The sequence below is a fragment of the Empidonax traillii genome, unplaced genomic scaffold (genome assembly GCF_003031625.1).
Source record: "Empidonax traillii isolate 1590-97213 ecotype Southwest subspecies unplaced genomic scaffold, ASM303162v1 scaffold890:size686501, whole genome shotgun sequence".
NCBI lineage: Eukaryota > Metazoa > Chordata > Aves > Passeriformes > Tyrannidae > Empidonax > Empidonax traillii.
In genome coordinates, this window is record NW_020956083.1 from 639,689 (window position 1) to 657,123 (window position 17,435).

General features: G+C 42.4%; 1 protein-coding gene across 4 annotated transcripts in view; it reads right to left on the reverse strand.

The window, feature by feature from the left end:
• Positions 1–17,435, reverse strand: part of RIPOR3 (RIPOR family member 3) — a 49,933-nt gene that overhangs the window by 22,796 nt on the left and 9,702 nt on the right. For 3 of the 4 annotated variants that reach the window (XM_027902606.1, XM_027902602.1, XM_027902603.1), the window contains one exon: positions 2,051–2,179. In XM_027902606.1, the coding sequence (XP_027758407.1) occupies positions 2,051–2,151 (101 nt within the window). In that variant the 5' untranslated portion in view covers positions 2,152–2,179. Of the gene's footprint in view, positions 1–2,050; positions 2,180–13,280; positions 13,300–17,435 lie in introns of those variants that run through there. The other variant, XM_027902605.1, reaches the window with a different exon arrangement.

Below are 17,435 nucleotides of genomic sequence, written 5' to 3' on the forward strand. Positions count from 1 at the left end.
CCAAATTACTCCTGGGTTTTGTTTCATTTTGGAAAGTGAAGGACTTTGAAATTCACCTTCATATTTTTGGACTGCGGATCCTAAATTCAGGAAATCGCTTCCCTTCAGTTGGAAGTACAACATCTAAGTACTGCACCCAGACAGGCTGGGATTCCAAACTCCCCCTTCTTCTCAGCATCTCCCACTAAGTGCTGTAGCACTGATGTAAGAATCCCATTTTCACACATTTCATACAGAAGTTCAGTGGCTGACACGGGCCTGGAGGGCCCAGTAGCTAAAAGCTGGATGCCGCTTTACTGCTTTCCCTTGTGAACCTCATAATTTCAACATCAGATTTCCCACTTTAGGGATAACAGTAATAATATTTACTTCCTGTGGAGCCCATCGTGGAGAAATACCGAGTCGTGTGTCTGACTGAGAGGCTCAAAAGGAAGTTGCTGAAGGAAAGCAAAAGTATATTTAGCATCTGCTTCAGAATGTCCATGTGGGCCTGATTTGTGTGTCATCCTTTGGACAGACCTTGCACAGGGCCCCTGCAGGCTCCTGCTGTGTTTTGCAACAGTGCCTGAGGGACAGATAAGTTAGGAAAGGGTGATTAAAAAATGCTGGGGAAAGCTCTCGTGTTCACTGGGCTGTGACTGAGCGTCTAAGTACACAAATCTTCCTTATTGCAGTGGTTCCCGAGCAAAACTGTCTGGCTAAACACTTACATAATGAAAAGCAACATCTTAAAAATGCATAAAGAGAGGCGTTTGGTTAGAAAACCTTTGCAGCAAGAGGTAACAGGATAACCTGAAGAGACAGATGAACTCCTCTGTCTGGAGCACTCATACCCCTGCTGCAGACACAGCTGTTCAACACTGCTGCTGGTAGAGCCTTTCCCTGCTAGAACTCCCACTCTGCACCTAAACTCAAGTCTGTTTATATCATTTGACAGAGTTTTTCTCCAGATCTTAGTGATTGGTGTGATTTTAGATGTCTGATCTTTGCTCGGGGCAATATTAATTTTCTGTTTCCACAACAAATCAGTTTATTCAAATTGAAGAGTTCTTGATGGTGTCACAATCATGTTGGGATTTCATTTTTTGCTCCTACTTTGTGTTTAACTAAAATTTTGATCCAGTCATTTGGTTCTTTGGTAAGATGTTTCATTACATGAGTCAGGTATTTTCTTGATACACAACAGTATGTTTTTGAGTACAATATTCCAAGGGGCATATTTCCCAACACTTCTGTATGCTACTGATAAATCATTCCCTTTGGAATTATTTTAGCATGCACTGGCAGTCATATTAATTTTACATTTATGTATCATATCTGCTAAAAGCACTCAACAGGCTTTACAGGATTGCTAAATTCAGAAAAAGCACTTCTAGTGGAAAAGCTGCAGTTACCTGCACAGAGCAATGCTGCCCAACAGCTTGTGAAAAGCCAAATGAGAAGATCAGTGCAGGATGGTTTAGCAATTACAGAGCCCAGTCTTGGCTGGATTATGGATTGTTACTGAGCTGTGAGTTTGCAGTGGCCTCCTGGCCCGTTTGACTCCTCCCCTCCTCTCTCTCCCTTGTGGCACTGACAGGACACAGCCCTTCCTCTCATGAAATGCTGCTCTGCTTCAGTAACTCAGCAGGATCTGAGCTGGCTCCAGTGACAGATACTGCCAGGATTCACCATTAGCATCTCCATCTGTTTAAAGGTCTAGAAGGCTTTTGATTGCCATTATTACTGGGAAGGCTTTAGTCATCAGTCACTATGTGGCTGCTAGCAGGAAGGGTTGCAGCCCTTCATTTTTCCAGCAGAAATGGACACTATTGACAGTCTGATTACAGATATCCCCTCTGTAATCCAACCATCCCTGCAGTGCAGTGTGCAGAGCAGGGAGACAGTCTGGGCTGAAGTACAGCTGTTTCATCAGTGAACCATGGCAACATTCAGTAGTTTTAAGATGAAAATTAAGGAATGACACCTACTCAGAGCTGCCTTAGGTTAAAAACTCCATTCCCAGCCTGCTGCCCAGAGGATCAGGTGCTTTGTTGTGGATGTTACTTACGCCAGCTTTCTGCTTTGCACTGTGCTGAACCCAGTGAAGGAGCAGCTCCTGCTGATCCCACCCCCATCACCAGGGGACACAAAGGTGAGTTTGACAGACATGGTTCCCAGTCAGGGAGTCTGTTGGCTTCTGAAATGAAACACAAAAACAGATGAGTCCAAACCTTCCTGGTAGTTCAGGCTCGTGCTGCTGCAAGGGTCGAGCTGCGTGGAAGGGGAAAGTCAAAACAACAGACAGGAGAATAACCTGAAAAAAAGGACTCGCCTGCAAATCCCGTTTCCTCTGTTGCCATCCACTATCCAATTAATGAGGGATTGAACAGTCTAAAATGAAATCTCTCATGCCCTCTTCAATTTCTGATTGATTTTACAAACTCGCTATGCAAAAGCCAGAATAGCCTCAATTCACAGGCTCTCTACATTTGTGATTTTTTTAAAAACCCTGTAATTGTCCCACTGCTTCAGGAGTCCAGGCCAACCAGTGTATTTCCAAACCAGTATGGATGCCAGAACAATACTTAAGCTCCAGACCTAGTGAGGTCCAAAAAGCAGTTCCTTGCATGTGTGCAGAGCCACACTGCAGTCAGTGGTAGGATTGGCTGAGTGTGGTGCTTAAGCCCAAGGCAGAAGTCTGGTTTCAGCAGTAAATTTCAGGTTCATGCTCCTCCTCTGGCAGGGTTTCTCTTGGATTGCTCTCTTGTTTTCCATCAGTCAAACTTTCTGGAGAGCTGTGTTCTCTGCCATGTGTCTATAGAATCCAAGTCCCAATATAAGTAACAGACATATCCTTCAAAGCAGCTGTAGAAAATCACCCGGACAGTTCATATACAGAAAAATTCCCTTCCTTCCCCCCTCAAGCTGGTGTAATGTAAACACCACAACTGAGTAAAACTGAGTCAAGCAAAAAGCTGCAGAATGTACTTGTAGGGAGAAGAACAAACTCCAACAAAGAGCTCTCCGTGGCCATGCAGATGTTTGTCCCATATTGGAGTGTGCTCTGAAGAACAGCGAGCTCTGAACCCATCAGTGGATGCTCCCTCTAGCATGGCTACCACTGGTCACAGAGAAGGCCAGAAATGCCAAGATAAGGCTCTTTCCCTGGCTCTGCCACTAACCTGGAAAGCAACCTCCCCACTGCTCTTCCAGAGTGCAGTTCCACTCGTGAGAACTGAGTGGTTCGAGGCACTTCCTGAGAGGAACGGGGTTGGAGGGTGTTTTGCTAATTCTGGACTAGTCTACAAGTACAGGAATTACTGCCAGTGGCTAAGGTTAGGTATCATCATCTCCCAAAGCAGGAACAGTTGTCCTGGATTTCCAGAAGCAGAGATCCTGCAGTGAGACTGCAGGTCCAGGAGAAGCCACTCAGTCAATTCCCTGGGCTGAGGTCTAAGACTCCTTGTCTGTTCTATGGGCTGTGCCAAGCTCCTGAAAACATCTGGGAAAAACAGGCAGAACATTTTAGAACAAGATGTGAAAATGATACATCTGAGCCAAACAGCTGCCTGCTTCGCAAGCTCACTGGTTTGTCAGAGGTGCTGAGCATGGCAAGGTGTTTCACATCTCAGAGGATCAAAGTCCATGTGATTCCACAGCCTCAGCAGTATCCATGGAAATCTGCTACATGGAGAACATAGGTGCATCTAAATCACCTTTTAATCAAACTGCACAGCACTGACATACTCTTCCTTTGAAAAGGTCCTCCTTAACACCCTTAATCAGACTTTGTACTTGCATCATATCACAGCTGAAGTTTCAAAATATTTTCCATTCTTTCCTCTAGTTTTCAGATGTTTGTGAGTCTGTGAACTGTCACCCCATCAAAAGGATCATTAGCCTGAAAAAACATGCAACTTACTGAAAAATGTAATTGCATAACAAGCTGTTAAAGGAAGAAATAAAAGGAATAGCCTCGTGGTTATTGACCACATCCCTCAGCAAGCCTAAGCCAGATTCCCAGGATCTATTTGTCAGCTCTTTTAACCTGGGAAACTTAGTTCATGGGTAAAAAGGAGGAAGAAAGTGCAGGAGCAGCTTGTCTAATTTTACAGGACCCCTAAAGCCTGCATAAAGACTGACAGCCTTTGGAGCACCTAGATATGGAACAAACAAAACCAGGCAGGCCCTTGGCAGGGAAAAGAATGCAGAAAATGATGAGAAGACTCCTGAAGAAAATTCTGTGGCACTGAAGTCTAGATGTGAAGGATTATGTTGGAAATGTCCAGACCCCCAAAACTCAGCTGGGGAAAGAAAGAAATCGTTCAAACTGCCCAGACTCGATTCTGCTGCCACACGTGTGTTTATAAATCAAATGTAATTCTGTACTGCTGCAAACCAGTAGGAGTGAGAGATGACTTGGGCCTCGCTTGGACATGGCCAAAAGCATTTCAGCTCCTCAGGGTCATCTGCTTTCTGTGACTGCACAGAGCTCAGTCCCCGAGGCCACTGACCGTGTCACTCTGCTCTAACACAGCTACTCCCCAGAGCAACTCACAAGCACATTTACCCAGTTCCCCAGGAGTGAAGGGAATTTCAATCACCTTCGGAAAGCACCATTAGAGGGGTCATCTTTCTCACTCTGAAATAATGTCCACAAAGTCAAAAGTGTACCTCTTGGTACAAACCTATATATATATTTTTTGTAGCAACCTAGAAATCTGACAGCTCCCTTCACACTTCTGAGCAGAGGACCATAAGATGGATGTCAAGACAACATTTTACTTATAAGAAAGACTTATAAATGCAGTTGTTTAAACAGAGGGGTTTTGTAGCTGGAGTGACTGAACGAAGTGCTGAGCTATGTTACAAGTGCCCCTGAGAAAAAGCATCTGGACACATCTCAAATTCTACGCCCCCTTTAGGGTAGAATGGATAAATCAGATAAGGACCCACAACAAAGCTCAGTTCCAATCTGTCTCCCAACCTGCAAGCTCTGCTGTGCAGGCCAGCATCTCCAAATCTCCTAAATACAGGAGTTCTGCCCAAGGGAGCAGAGGAACTTCCTCCCTTTTCCCCAAAAGCACAGGATGCAAGGACAGGAGCTGGGCAGGAGCTGGCACATGCAGAGCACAGAAATATCAGGCCAAAATGAAGGAGTCTATTGCCAGGGGCAATGAAACACCAAACTACTGGAAAAACCATGGAGTCCTCAAAAATGTAAATCTCGAGCACACACCTCAACTGCCAGGGACCCATCCACTCAAATGTTTTAGTATCAGTTTTGTAGGACTGAGCCTTTGGGTCTCAGAGGGGCATTTTTAATATAAATCAAAAAAGGGGTTTTTTTTTCATATTAAAGGAGTAGGTTTGTTTGCCCCTGTTTTGATGATCTGCCCTAACAGACTACTGGCATTTAACTTTTGGTGTTACCAAGCATTCAGGCATGTAGGGCCAAACACTGGGGCTCCCCTGCAGCAGTGAGGACACACAAACTGCGTGTTCTGCTCTGTCTCTGTTAGTTTTAGGATATTCCTCAAGCCAAATGACCTTCATCCTTTACAAACAAAAAACTGGGGTCTGTTTGTGTTTATGCCTAAACTTTTCCAGCCCTAGTCACATCTTTAATTGTTTCTGGGCACAATGGTTTCAGCAATTTCATGAGGAAAATATGACTCACTGACTTCTTGCAAAATATTTCTTCTTGTGTTTTGTGCTTGAAGTTAGTGGCCATGTTTTTGTGTCAGTATGTCCGAGAGGTTCACTTGAACTTGGTGAACTGCTGCTACAGTAAAGAATTTGTGTGTCCTTCATGTTTGTGGTGCTCCAACTGTGAGTGAGCAGTTGGGTAGGAGGCACACACTTTCTCCTGGTTATGTGTCTGCAGAAGCTGTCCCAGAGTTTTGTCTCCCTCAGCTCATTGTGGGCACACACAGAGCTGACAGCCTGGACAGCCAGATCTCCCCAGTGGGGCAGTACCTGCTGCTCACCGCTCATCTAAACTATTAGTCACTACAGAAAATAAACACAACCACAGACAAGCTATCAATTGTTAATAACTTCCCTTAGTGGGTTTCTGCACAGCAGAGGACATGGGTTTATTGCAGAATTGCCACATGGAATCTACATCTAAAATTCACTTTGTGACAGCCAAAGAAACTCACCAATAATGTGTATTGGATTTATACCATCTCCACTGAAACCCAGTTTTCTCTGTACCTTACCAAAATCAGCAGTGATTAAGTAGATGAACATTTAGGGCCTTTAGAGACATTCTCTGGGTCTTAGAAATGAGCTGTGATTCCGAAAATGAGCTGTTGTTTCAAAAAAACCTTCAGTCAAAGGTGCTGGAGTTTTTAATTCCGCTTCCCTGAAGCTCTTATAAATTCTACCAGAATAATTGTTTTGCTGCTACAATTGTCTTGGCATCGGGGTTTTAGCTGATAGAAATATATATTGCAAAGACTTAATGGGTGGAACGACAACACTAACATAGTTACACCAGAAAATTTCTACCATAAGTCAAATTTAAGACTGAATTTGCAAACCAGGCTACGTTTGTCTCCCATGACATTGATGTAATAAAAATTGTTTTCCTTCTTGTTGTTTATTTGAACGCTTAGGAAGGATGGAATTAACTACCCCTTCCGAATGCTGCTGGTGGGTGGTAAACACACAATGGCATTTGTCTTTCCTGACACTGATAAAGAAAAATCAGATTGCCAGAGTGTCTTCAGTACTGTCAAACACTTGGAGCAAAGCCTCAGGGCTGCTCTGGGCTTGAACCACTGAAGCTTTTTGTGCTCTCAGTTGTTGAACAAGCTGGAAGTGTCTAGACCTTGGCACTTGCTCTGCAGCAGTTGGACATGCAAAGAATCCAGCCCATTAAGTGAATGAAGCTGCTGAGATGTGATAACATCCTGACTCAGCCCCAAAACTCCAAAGGTAGGTGTGGGGAGCTGGCTGGGTGAGGAGTGAAGTGACCTCTGGGCACAGCAGTGTTGAATCCGCTGGGAACAGACACACTGTATTTAATCTTTGCTCTCCAGCATTCCTCCAAAAACCCACTGACCTCAGTAGCAATGTCTACTGTGCTGGATAAACATTCCAAATTTATCATTACAACCCCTTAAATTTTAAGCATTTTTGCACAACAGTTGGACAAACATTCTATTTATATACTTATTGGCAGAAAGGGTTATTTTTCTAGGGAAGAAAAGTCATTTGAATTAGGGACACAGCACCCTTGATCTCAAAATACACCTCAAAATAGCTATTTTAACACAACATTATGCAAATAGGGATTCTTTCTTCAAACAAATCCTGTTTTGATGTTTAGCTTTTCTCTGGTAAAACAGATTTGTGAAAATGGAGGTAAGGGAGACAAACAGCTGCCAGTGGTGAGCTTTTTGGAAATTCCTCCCTCAGTACTTCTGTCATCCATCTCTGAGGTACTAAGAAGTAAATTTTATTGCCCTTTTTCCACAGAACTTCTTGACCCAAACCTGTTTAGCTCAGATTATTAGATGGGCCCTTTATTTTGCACCAAACTTACATCTGTCAGGTCGTATTTTGAAAATCTCACCTGATTCAGGAATATAATCCCATTCTTGAAGGTACTTTAGGCTTTTAGGAGCTGGTTAATTGATTTTTAATAAGAATTACATTCAGAGCACACATTCTTTAGAAAGATGAGTCTTCAGTGTGTAACTCACTTTGGCACTTCTGTAGAATTTATCCAGGCAGATTCAACTCTTGAATATATACTTAAATAACTTAAATACTGCATATCTGCCTCCTGGCCAAACTCAAGCCATTAAAAGAAAATCAGATAAAGGGCTTTGATCCAAGTTATTGCTTTAGTCATTAGGCCCTTGCATGGGTTTATGCCAGCTTCTGGAAATGAAGTCCTGGAGCCCAGGTTTCCTAGGCAGCAATATATTTAAATATCATCAGCTGCTCTCAGACAGATTCTCCTGTGCTGGAGGTTGTGTCTCTAATGGACCCATTTCTAGGGTGGTGCTCTGAAGACAGGACTCAACTTCCAAGCCCGGGATGAGCTGCTATTCAAGCTTGTGATTCAAAATGTTACTGTATTTCTAATCCCTTTCCACCTTAGCACACAGCTCCAAGTTCTATTCTCAGTGATAGTGTGCACATCCAGAGGAAATTCATCAGCCACCTATTGCAGATTCCCAATCGAATCCAGCAGTAGAAGCTGACTCAGTTAATGACCTGGAAACTATTCTTCAGGACCTGGTTTCAGGCTTCACTTTGTGCCTCCCACCAGCAGCACAGAGGGGACCTCTGCATGGAGCATCCCCACAGATTGGGCCCTTTCCCTCAAGGAAATCTGTCACTTGGAACCACAATTGGCTGTAAATCTCACCGTGGCATTTGGCAGAGCTGTGATAAGGAAGGAGCAGTGATTGTATCTAAGCAAATCCTGGTTTCCCCCTTTGCCAGCCTGAGGCAGATCCCCAGGGCTGGTGGCATTTCCATGCCTGTGTCACAGCTCTTCCTGGTGCTGGGAGGCTCCTGCAGGGAGCTTGGCTTTCCTCCTGGGCAAAGGCACAGGACAATCCACCCATTCCCAGCTGATTTGGGAGCACAGGCCTTGCTGCTAACTCCTCTGGTTTCAATTTCCAACTTGATGACAAACTTGCAAGCCTGAATCAGGGACTCAGGAATGTGGCAGGCTCCACAGGCTGGCCTGACTTGCAGCTTTCCCAGCGCTGGCAGAATCTGAGCCTGCAGTTGGCTGCACTGCAATGGATCCTGAAACCCAAATTCCTGATGGGAAGAAGCAGATGGCGCTGAGGGAGAGCAGATTACAAGTGAACAGGCTCTTCCACTTGTGACAAAAGAAAACTTGCCTATGCACTGAGTCCCACCAGTGCTGGCCTTGAGACGCTCCTTCCTCTTAATTACGAGCCCCAGGGATGACTCTTCTGTCATACACACCTCATTCTCCTTGTTTTCCCCAGTCTGTGCCTGAATGAGTGTTACAAACAGACTAATCAGGTGTGATCCTGTCTCCATCCATCGACCCTTCTAATGCAGGAGCCCACTGCCAGGTTAATTATGAAATAAGGAAGGTCCTTTATCTCAGCCTTAGGGCTGTGGAGAGTCCCAAGGCTAAGCTTCAACAGAAACCAGCACGATGGACAGAGAAATGTTTTGATTATTACACTGAGAAGAATATATTAACCAGATCAGACAACAAACTTCCAGTAATAGTGAAATCTGATGTTCAGCAGAATATGTGGGATGTAATTTGCTATCTTCAAAACTTGAACCCTGTGAATCACAATATCCCAGTGCTTCTGAAGTGGGACAAGCTCTGTCATTTACCTGTCTGATCAGGAAAACTGTTCCTTTACTAAGAATTAAACCATCAAGTCCACTTCCTATGGCAACCTTGGTTTATTCCCACAAATGTTACCAAGACAATTCTTGTGCCATAGAAATAATAAAATTGCTAAGTTAGGATCAGTATCCCAAAGAACACTGGAAAAGGAGGAAAAGTTTACCAAATGGCATAGAAGAGAGAAATAGATGAGACAAAAGGTTTATACTTTAAAGCCAAATAATGTCTTAAGTGCTGAGTAGACATAGAGTTAGCTCCTTTCAAAGTCAGTATTTCCAGTCCTGGCTAGTGAATCTTGGTACTTAAGACAACGAAAAAGAGTATTTTTTAGAAGGAGATATCAAACTCAAGAAAATTTAGAAAGTCTCTCACTGGCCAGCTAACAACTGCAGAGTCAAAGAATGACTTGGTGTGTTGGAACATTTTATCTAGGCTGAATTTATTCAGTATCTTCTAACACAGGCTTGAAGTCATTATATTTTCTAACAAATTAGGGTAGCTGTCATAGCATTCCTAACACTGATGTCCCCTTTCTCTAGACACTCCACAAGCATGTAAATCTACTTGTGGAAAAAAACAAGGACTTCAAATATATGTGGCTATATCTGTACTTTCCCCTTCCCTTCTTACCAGTTCCGAACACACATGCTCTGACATTCAGGGCCCACATTTTTTATGCTGTTATTCGCTGCTTTTATTTGGTTTGGGCTTGTTTTTAATGAGGTGAACTTTGCGTAGCCCAACTTAAACTCCTATAAAAATTGTGTCTTAAATGGCCAGATTTAGTGATTTTTTTTTTTCCTCTGGAAAGAAAAAGCCCTCCATACTCACCACAGAGCTGTACTTGGAACCAGATGTCTGACCCCCTTTCAACTGAACTAATGAGGACAGGGATCTGGTCAGGAAAACTTCTGTCTAGGTTTTGACTTTGGAATTATGGAAAGAGCACTGAAAAGACTAATGCTTCCACATAAAGAGAGGGGAGGAGGATGGTGATTCCACTGATGAGGAAAGTTTTGCACTTCTGCACTGGCTTGAAGGAGCTTCCACCCCCCAACCCTGTTCATCCCAGTGTCACTCCTACCCTTGAACTCGCACAAGAGTCCCACAGAGAGCAGGCAGAGCCTCAGGGGACATGAACTGTGTGTGCAACTCTGTTCAAAGCACTCTGTGTACACAAGCCCAGGGTTTGGCTCTGGGTCACCTTTGCATTTGGCAGGTGTGAAAGCACTCTGCATCTTCCTGTAAAACATAAAGTAGACCAATTATTGAGGTGTGAAATTACTGATGCTGTGAAAACCAAAACTTCCAATAGAAATCTGACTGAACATGAACATTTTTAAACTAAATTTGCCCATCAGTGTGTTTCGAAAGCACAAAGAGTCTCCTGCTGCTGGCTCAGAAAGGTTTTTAGGACTATCACTTCTCTGCCCAATCTTGCTCCCAGCAAAGTCACTGGGAGCATTGCCATAACATGATGAACAAGACCTTTGAGGTCATCATTTGGCACTCCAGCTGGAAAAATGCATTAGTGTGGCTTTCTGGAGAAAATATGCATCAGGTTCTCCCTCTGGTTCCTATCTTAAGCTTCTTTTTAAAAAAATGATTCTTGATTTGTCTTTCTGTGCCCTTCATCAGTAGGTTCCTTGTGGCATACAGGGGGTTCCTTGCACTGAGCCACAGCAGCAAAAAAGAGTCTTGTGAGACACAGTCATTACATGCAGAGTAAACTGGGTTTAGTGGGGCCCTAGTTCCCCTGGGGACTACCATAATATAAATTATTAATAATAAAAATAAACATTGGCTAGCTTGAACTTCTCTTCATTCTCTCAGAGCTTATTTTTGTGACAGAATTAGCTAAATAAAGCCTACTTGAAAGAATGTTTAATTGCAAACTATCCAAAGAAAACAAAATGGAACTAATTGGTTCTTAGATATTAAACATTCAAAAGGAGATGGCTTTGGAAACAGCTGAAAGACTAATGTGTCCTAGGATACAAATGGTGAAGTGAGCAGTTAGGCAAAATGCAGTCTAAACTGGACCACATTTACTTTTAAACCAGATAATCAAGTTTTGTCAGACTGATCCTGCCTAAGAGACAGCTTTGAATTGTTTCAAGCCTAAACAGAATTAGAGCAATAGTCCCTGAAAATTATAAAGTCAGAAGAACCAAACTTGTGTACTGACCTGTGGACATCATTTGCCCAGGAAACACTATATAATCTACAATGCTCACAACTTCATGGAGTGCCCCTTCACTCTATTCCAGCCTAAAGAAAGTATCTTAGCAAAGACAGTTGTTTCAAGTGGTTTTTCTAAAGCACTTATTTTCTTGCAAGTTGGGCAGGGAGAGCTCACAAAGCCAGTTCTGACAACACATCTCCAAAGGAGAGTGGTGGTGCCTTCCATCAGAATAACTGACTGCAGATCTGCCCTGGCCTTTGTAAACCTCCTTTCTTCAGCACTGTGTTTTTGTTATTGCTATTTAATTCAAATATTTCCCAGTCAGCAAACAGAAGGAATCTCTTTGGTCATATGAAAACTCTCTCTTCATATTCATTAAAGGTTAAATAGTTGCCATACTTATTTCAGAAGTATTTCTAGCAAGGCCAGGAAATCATATCTCTAATATACTGAAATTTGCAAACAAGGAAAAAAAACCCTCTACATTAGAAGGGAGCAAGAAGTAGGTATGTTATAACCAAAATCATACAGTAAAAATAACTTAAAATATTCATTTATGGTTGAAGAATTTTTCTCTGCAGGATCACTATGTGCAGTGAAATCAGACTGGTGCTCAGCCATTGAAGGGACACTGTCTAATCAGCCACATGTTTACCTTCCCACTTATCAATAACTGACAGTAACAAGACTTCTGCCAGAGATAACAGATTCCTAGAAATGCCAGGCCCCCCCTACAACACCCAGCCCAAGCACACGAGAGCTACTCACTGCAAAAAAAAATGCAGACAACTGGAAGTGCAAAGTAGGAGCTGCTCAGCAGGATCAGTCGAGATCAAACCACTTCAATATTTAGGCCAAAAGTTAATGTAGTTTTAAGGTCCCTTGAAATGTTGTGAATATCATCAACAAACACGGCAAGAGTCACTCATGAAAATGCATTTCAGCTCTGTGCACAAAAAAAAAAAAATCAATCAGCTCTGTCTCAGACTCCTTCAAAGACTGTGAACCCAACTGTTTGTTCCCTGAGGACTCAAAGCTTTTACTGCAACTAACACATCTGCTGAGTGTTTCCTACTTTTCAGCATCACAAGGAGTTTTTCTTAGACTTCGGACTGGTTTACTCAGCATCTCCGTGTGAGTACCAGAAAAACTCCAAAGAACTGAGGTCTCCTGACAGTTTGTTTCTACCTCTCTCTACCCAAAAGACACAGGCAATCCTGGCAAAGGAGTGTTCTTGTAGGGGTGTTTAACCAGCATAGCTGTGTCTGTACGGGTTTCATTATTTCACATTCCTCTCAGTGCTCACAGCTATGCCAGAAACTTTGTAACATAGATCTACACAACTACACAAGAAAGCTTTGCTGCTTTAAAACAACTAGTACAGTCTGAAAGGTATAAACAGTCTGCAGATCATGAAAAATCCTCCACTGTCTATCTGTACTACCAGCACCTCTCTCCTATCCAAATACTGCTGTTCACTGAATATGCTGATCCTCAGTGCATCAGCTCCTGCTGCCCCAACAGAATGAGGACAAACAAGAACCACCTTCAGAATATGCTGTGGAGAGAAGTGACATTATTATAGTCACTTCTATATATCTATTATTTTATATGCATATAATATATATATTATATACAGTCACTTCTCGAGTCACTATATATAGCTTTGCATTGTTATAGTTCTTGGAGCTGCAGAGAGAGGGAACACAGAAATAGATGGTCAAATGCCTTGTCCACACTCACACTGCTTAATCATAGAGTCAGAGAATATCCTGAGTCAGAAGGGACCCTCAAGGATCATCAAGTCCAACTCCTCCTTGATTGATAATTTAAGGAGTCCTGGTAATGGATGAGAACACCAGTGAAGAGCATCAAATTCAGGACAACACACAGGCAAACCAGTTAAATCTCAGTATTGTGATGAGTCCAGTGATATCAAAGGCATTACATGTTACTGATCTGCCTTTCTGGCATCAGAGGGGTCTGATTTGTGACAGAGATAATCCTCAGCATCCTGCCAGATGGGCCTGAGCCGATGGCAGCAGTGTCTGAAATGCTGAAAGCTGCTATGAGCAGTGACCAGCCTGCCCATTAACCGGGAACCATGGCTGGCTGGAGAGGCAGGAGGTAGAACAGGATGTCCCTGGGATGTTCTCTGTCCCCTGGCAGTTTTCCCACACTTGCAGTCTGACCCTCCAACCATTAGCATATGGACCATTGATCTCATGAACTCACATTTGTGATCCTCCACAGAACTGCCATTGAGAATACACAGGCCAGAGAACTTCCTGGCAGAAAGTCACCCTTGGGTGATCTTCAAAATTCAGAAATGTCCATTCAGATAGAAAACATGTTGACAAGTGACTCCAACAATACACTAATTCAGGTCCAGAATTAAATCCAGATTCTGATACAGTTACAGCAGCAATGGCAGTCAGAGCATTCAATGTTCTAATAGAAAAATGGTGTTTTGCTCCATATGACTTGGCTCACTCGATAGATATTTACAGTAAGGTACAGTTTTACTGTATTGTAAAGATAATTTGACAATTGCAGGTCAAAGTATATTCACTTATTGCTTTAAATGAAAATAAAAGCAGTCAAACTCATACACAAAGGAGGAAAGGTTCTTCATGTGTTACTACAGCTCTGGAGAAAACAGACACAGAAATTATGTCTGGACTGGAGGTCCCACAGAACACACAATATCTGTTCTCATCCTAAGCCTCCTCCTGCAGAGCATGAACTCCTTACAGTTGTGGGTTTGTTCTTGAAGAACCCAAGCTTAGGTCATTTTGAGATACTTTGCACTGCTCTCTAAATGTTTTGCCCTTCTGCTGTTTGTTTGCAGGCAGCAGGGATGCCTGTGATTTTCTAGGGTTATTTAAATTCTCTATTTGTTAACAAATTACATTGGTTGCACAACACATTGGCATGTAAACCCTCCAGAAAAAGGGAGAGGCACAACTGGGCCTCGGTGGAATTGGGAACAAGCTCCAGTGAGTTCAGCAGAGTTACACAAAGGCCAGCTCTATTGTCTCATGGCAGTTGAGGTTAATTGAAGGAGTAGTTCCCGTCAGCTTTCTACATGCCAGGACTCTTTCAAAGGTGGCATTACCTTGGAGATCCCTGTGTGGGTTCCAGTTCAGACAATGAGTAACTAAGGCCTAGTGACAGATTTCCATGCAGTCTGGGCATTTGCTGCTGCACTGAAAGCACTCTAAAGGCACACAGAGAGGTTATATGTATCCATACAACAAATGTACCCAAGGCTGTGGTGTTACACGTTAGTCAAACCAGGCATTTTCAGACATAAGCCAGCCTCCTGACCTGCTCTTTTTTGTCTTCCACTGTAAAAAACAGGTGACCAACTTCCAACAAATCCGTTTCCTTCAAAACTTTAGAAAAGCCTTGGAACTTTCTGCAGAGATCAAGTCTCAGCCACATCCATACGCTGGAGTGCAGCAATTGCTCCAACAGCCACACGTGCTTTTGGAACATCTCGGGGTGTCAGTTCTTTCCAAGAACCCCTGGCCTACTATTTGAACTTTACAGATCTCATCAAACAAAGTCCTTGCTCATATTCTGGAGAAATCTTCTAAACCCTTTTTGTAAAATCTCAGTTACGTAATGGAGGAATTGCAGAAATTCAGCGCCTGGGTGAACTGAAGGTTATTGATGCCGGGTTTTTTCTGTACTGGTAGAAATATAAACCTATTCATGCCAACACTAAAGCAGTAAACATTCAGATTTTAAAGCACACTGAGGCCTTTGAATTGCCTCTCTGTTTATCTGTTCAGGCCCAGTATTGGGGAATTATGTTTCCCTCTTCAAGTCTTTGGTAATTTAAATAACAAAACACAGGTTATATAAGTGCAGAGAATTATGGAAAAACGTAAGTAGAAAGCACATAGTTTTAAAATGCATTTGAATAACTCAAATACAGCTGAACTGACATTATTCAGACTTTCCAGTCTTATTCAATATTGGATTGAAACCAAGCCCAAGACATTTCAGCCCAAAGGAGGTTTTTAAGAAAATTACAAGTACCTATATTTCCAGTTTACAAGGTCTGTCTGGGAAAGCTCTACCGCCCAAGGAAAGACCAGCCTACCTTCTCATGGGATCAAACAGAAGAGATGTCAACTAATTAAGGGGACATTTGGATCAGCTTGTAAACATAAGGACGCCCCAAAGAGCACCCAAAGCAGAAACCTGGATGCAAATATCTGCGGTCTTGGAGCAAAACATGGATGCGGATTCCAATCCCCATTTTACACTGGAAGTTCATTTCTAACCTGTGCAGACACAAGCTGTAGGCCCAGCTCTGCATTCCTTCCACACCCAAGGGTTGGAGTTCTGCCTGAATAAGGAATGCAAGAGAGAAATGAATTCCTTATCGGCCTGGCAGATCTTGTTTGGTGATGTACATGCCTGTGAACCTGCCAGAACTCAAATGTGGGATGTGGCACCCAGCCGAGCTCCAGAGCTGAGAGACTGCAAACCACTGCTCTGCTCTGTAGGACACTTGAAACAGGTAGAACTATTTCCATAAGTAACTGCTCCTAACTCTGGGATACCTGGATATGTTCTGATATTTCTGTTAGAAACAATTTTCACCGATGGAAAAGTGAAGATCCCTCCCAGATTTGTATAAAAATGAGTAACAAAGGGAACAAATTGTGTATTTCCAAACTGAGGGGCATTTAAAAAGATAGCTATATGGGAAAAGATTTAATAACCATAAATCCCACAGTGGGAAATACTAAACAAACAAATAGGAAGAGAAGCTTTCTCAGCAGAACACTGTGTGTCCACTGCCCTCCCAAATCACAGGGCATCTTGTACATACAGATGCTTATGGCAAAATTTTTCCATCGTTCCAAAGAGACACAAACTTCACCCTGGCTTTTGATAAGATAAATCAATTATGTCTCCTTCAACTCCACAACCAGCAGCATTTCAAAATCTTCACAGAGAAAGACCTCCCAAATGCATGAATGACAAGGAACTGTGGAAACAAATCTCTTTAATTGTGAATCTTGGTCGTTTTTAAATTTTCCCAGGGCTGGGGCCTCCCTGGATGCTTTTCTCATTATTGTCCCCAAACAAAATGCAAAACTGTAGGATAAAGATGTGGTCAAAAGAGTGAAAAAGACATATTAAGGCAATTTATGTTGCATTTTGTTCAGACAAATATTTTCATAATAGTTGAGAAAGGAATATGTTTAATAGAGCATCCACTATTTCGAGAAAAACAGATGCCAGCTAAAATCAAGGGCTTTGGCTACTTTAAGGCTTCCTAGGCAAGATTAAATCAAAATATTTCCTGTAAACATTCCCTCTTTTCGTCAGCATGTCAATTGTAGTAAGTAAAATGTGATACTAATTCTCAGCATCAAAATCTGGGATAACTTTATAAAGTCAAATGTTTCCTAACTTTCACAGAAACAATTATTACTGGAAATATTTTCCAAAGCATGTTGCAAGTGGAGGTAAGTAAATCAGATAGCACACTGCACATTTTTCAAGGAAAAAGTTTCTAAAAATGAGTCAGGATTTAATAAAAAATGTCTCTGAGGTACGTAAGTCATGCCCATAATAGAATATTTTTCAATTTTCAGCCCTGTATACAGCATTTTAAACCACTAACAGATGTATGAAACAAGAAGCAAAACTGTCCCTAATTCTTTGCTGTGCACACACATGGACAGAAACATGGAAACCAATGGGAGGCTCTTAAACATTTTCCACGAGAGAGACAATTTGCTCACAATTCCTTCTCCCTTTAAATTGTTTCTGTGGCAACACATCTGGTGCTGTAATTCTGGGCCAGACCATTAACTACCCTGAAAGAAGAAAGTTATGTTGTTGTTCTGGTCTGCAAGAATGTGCAGC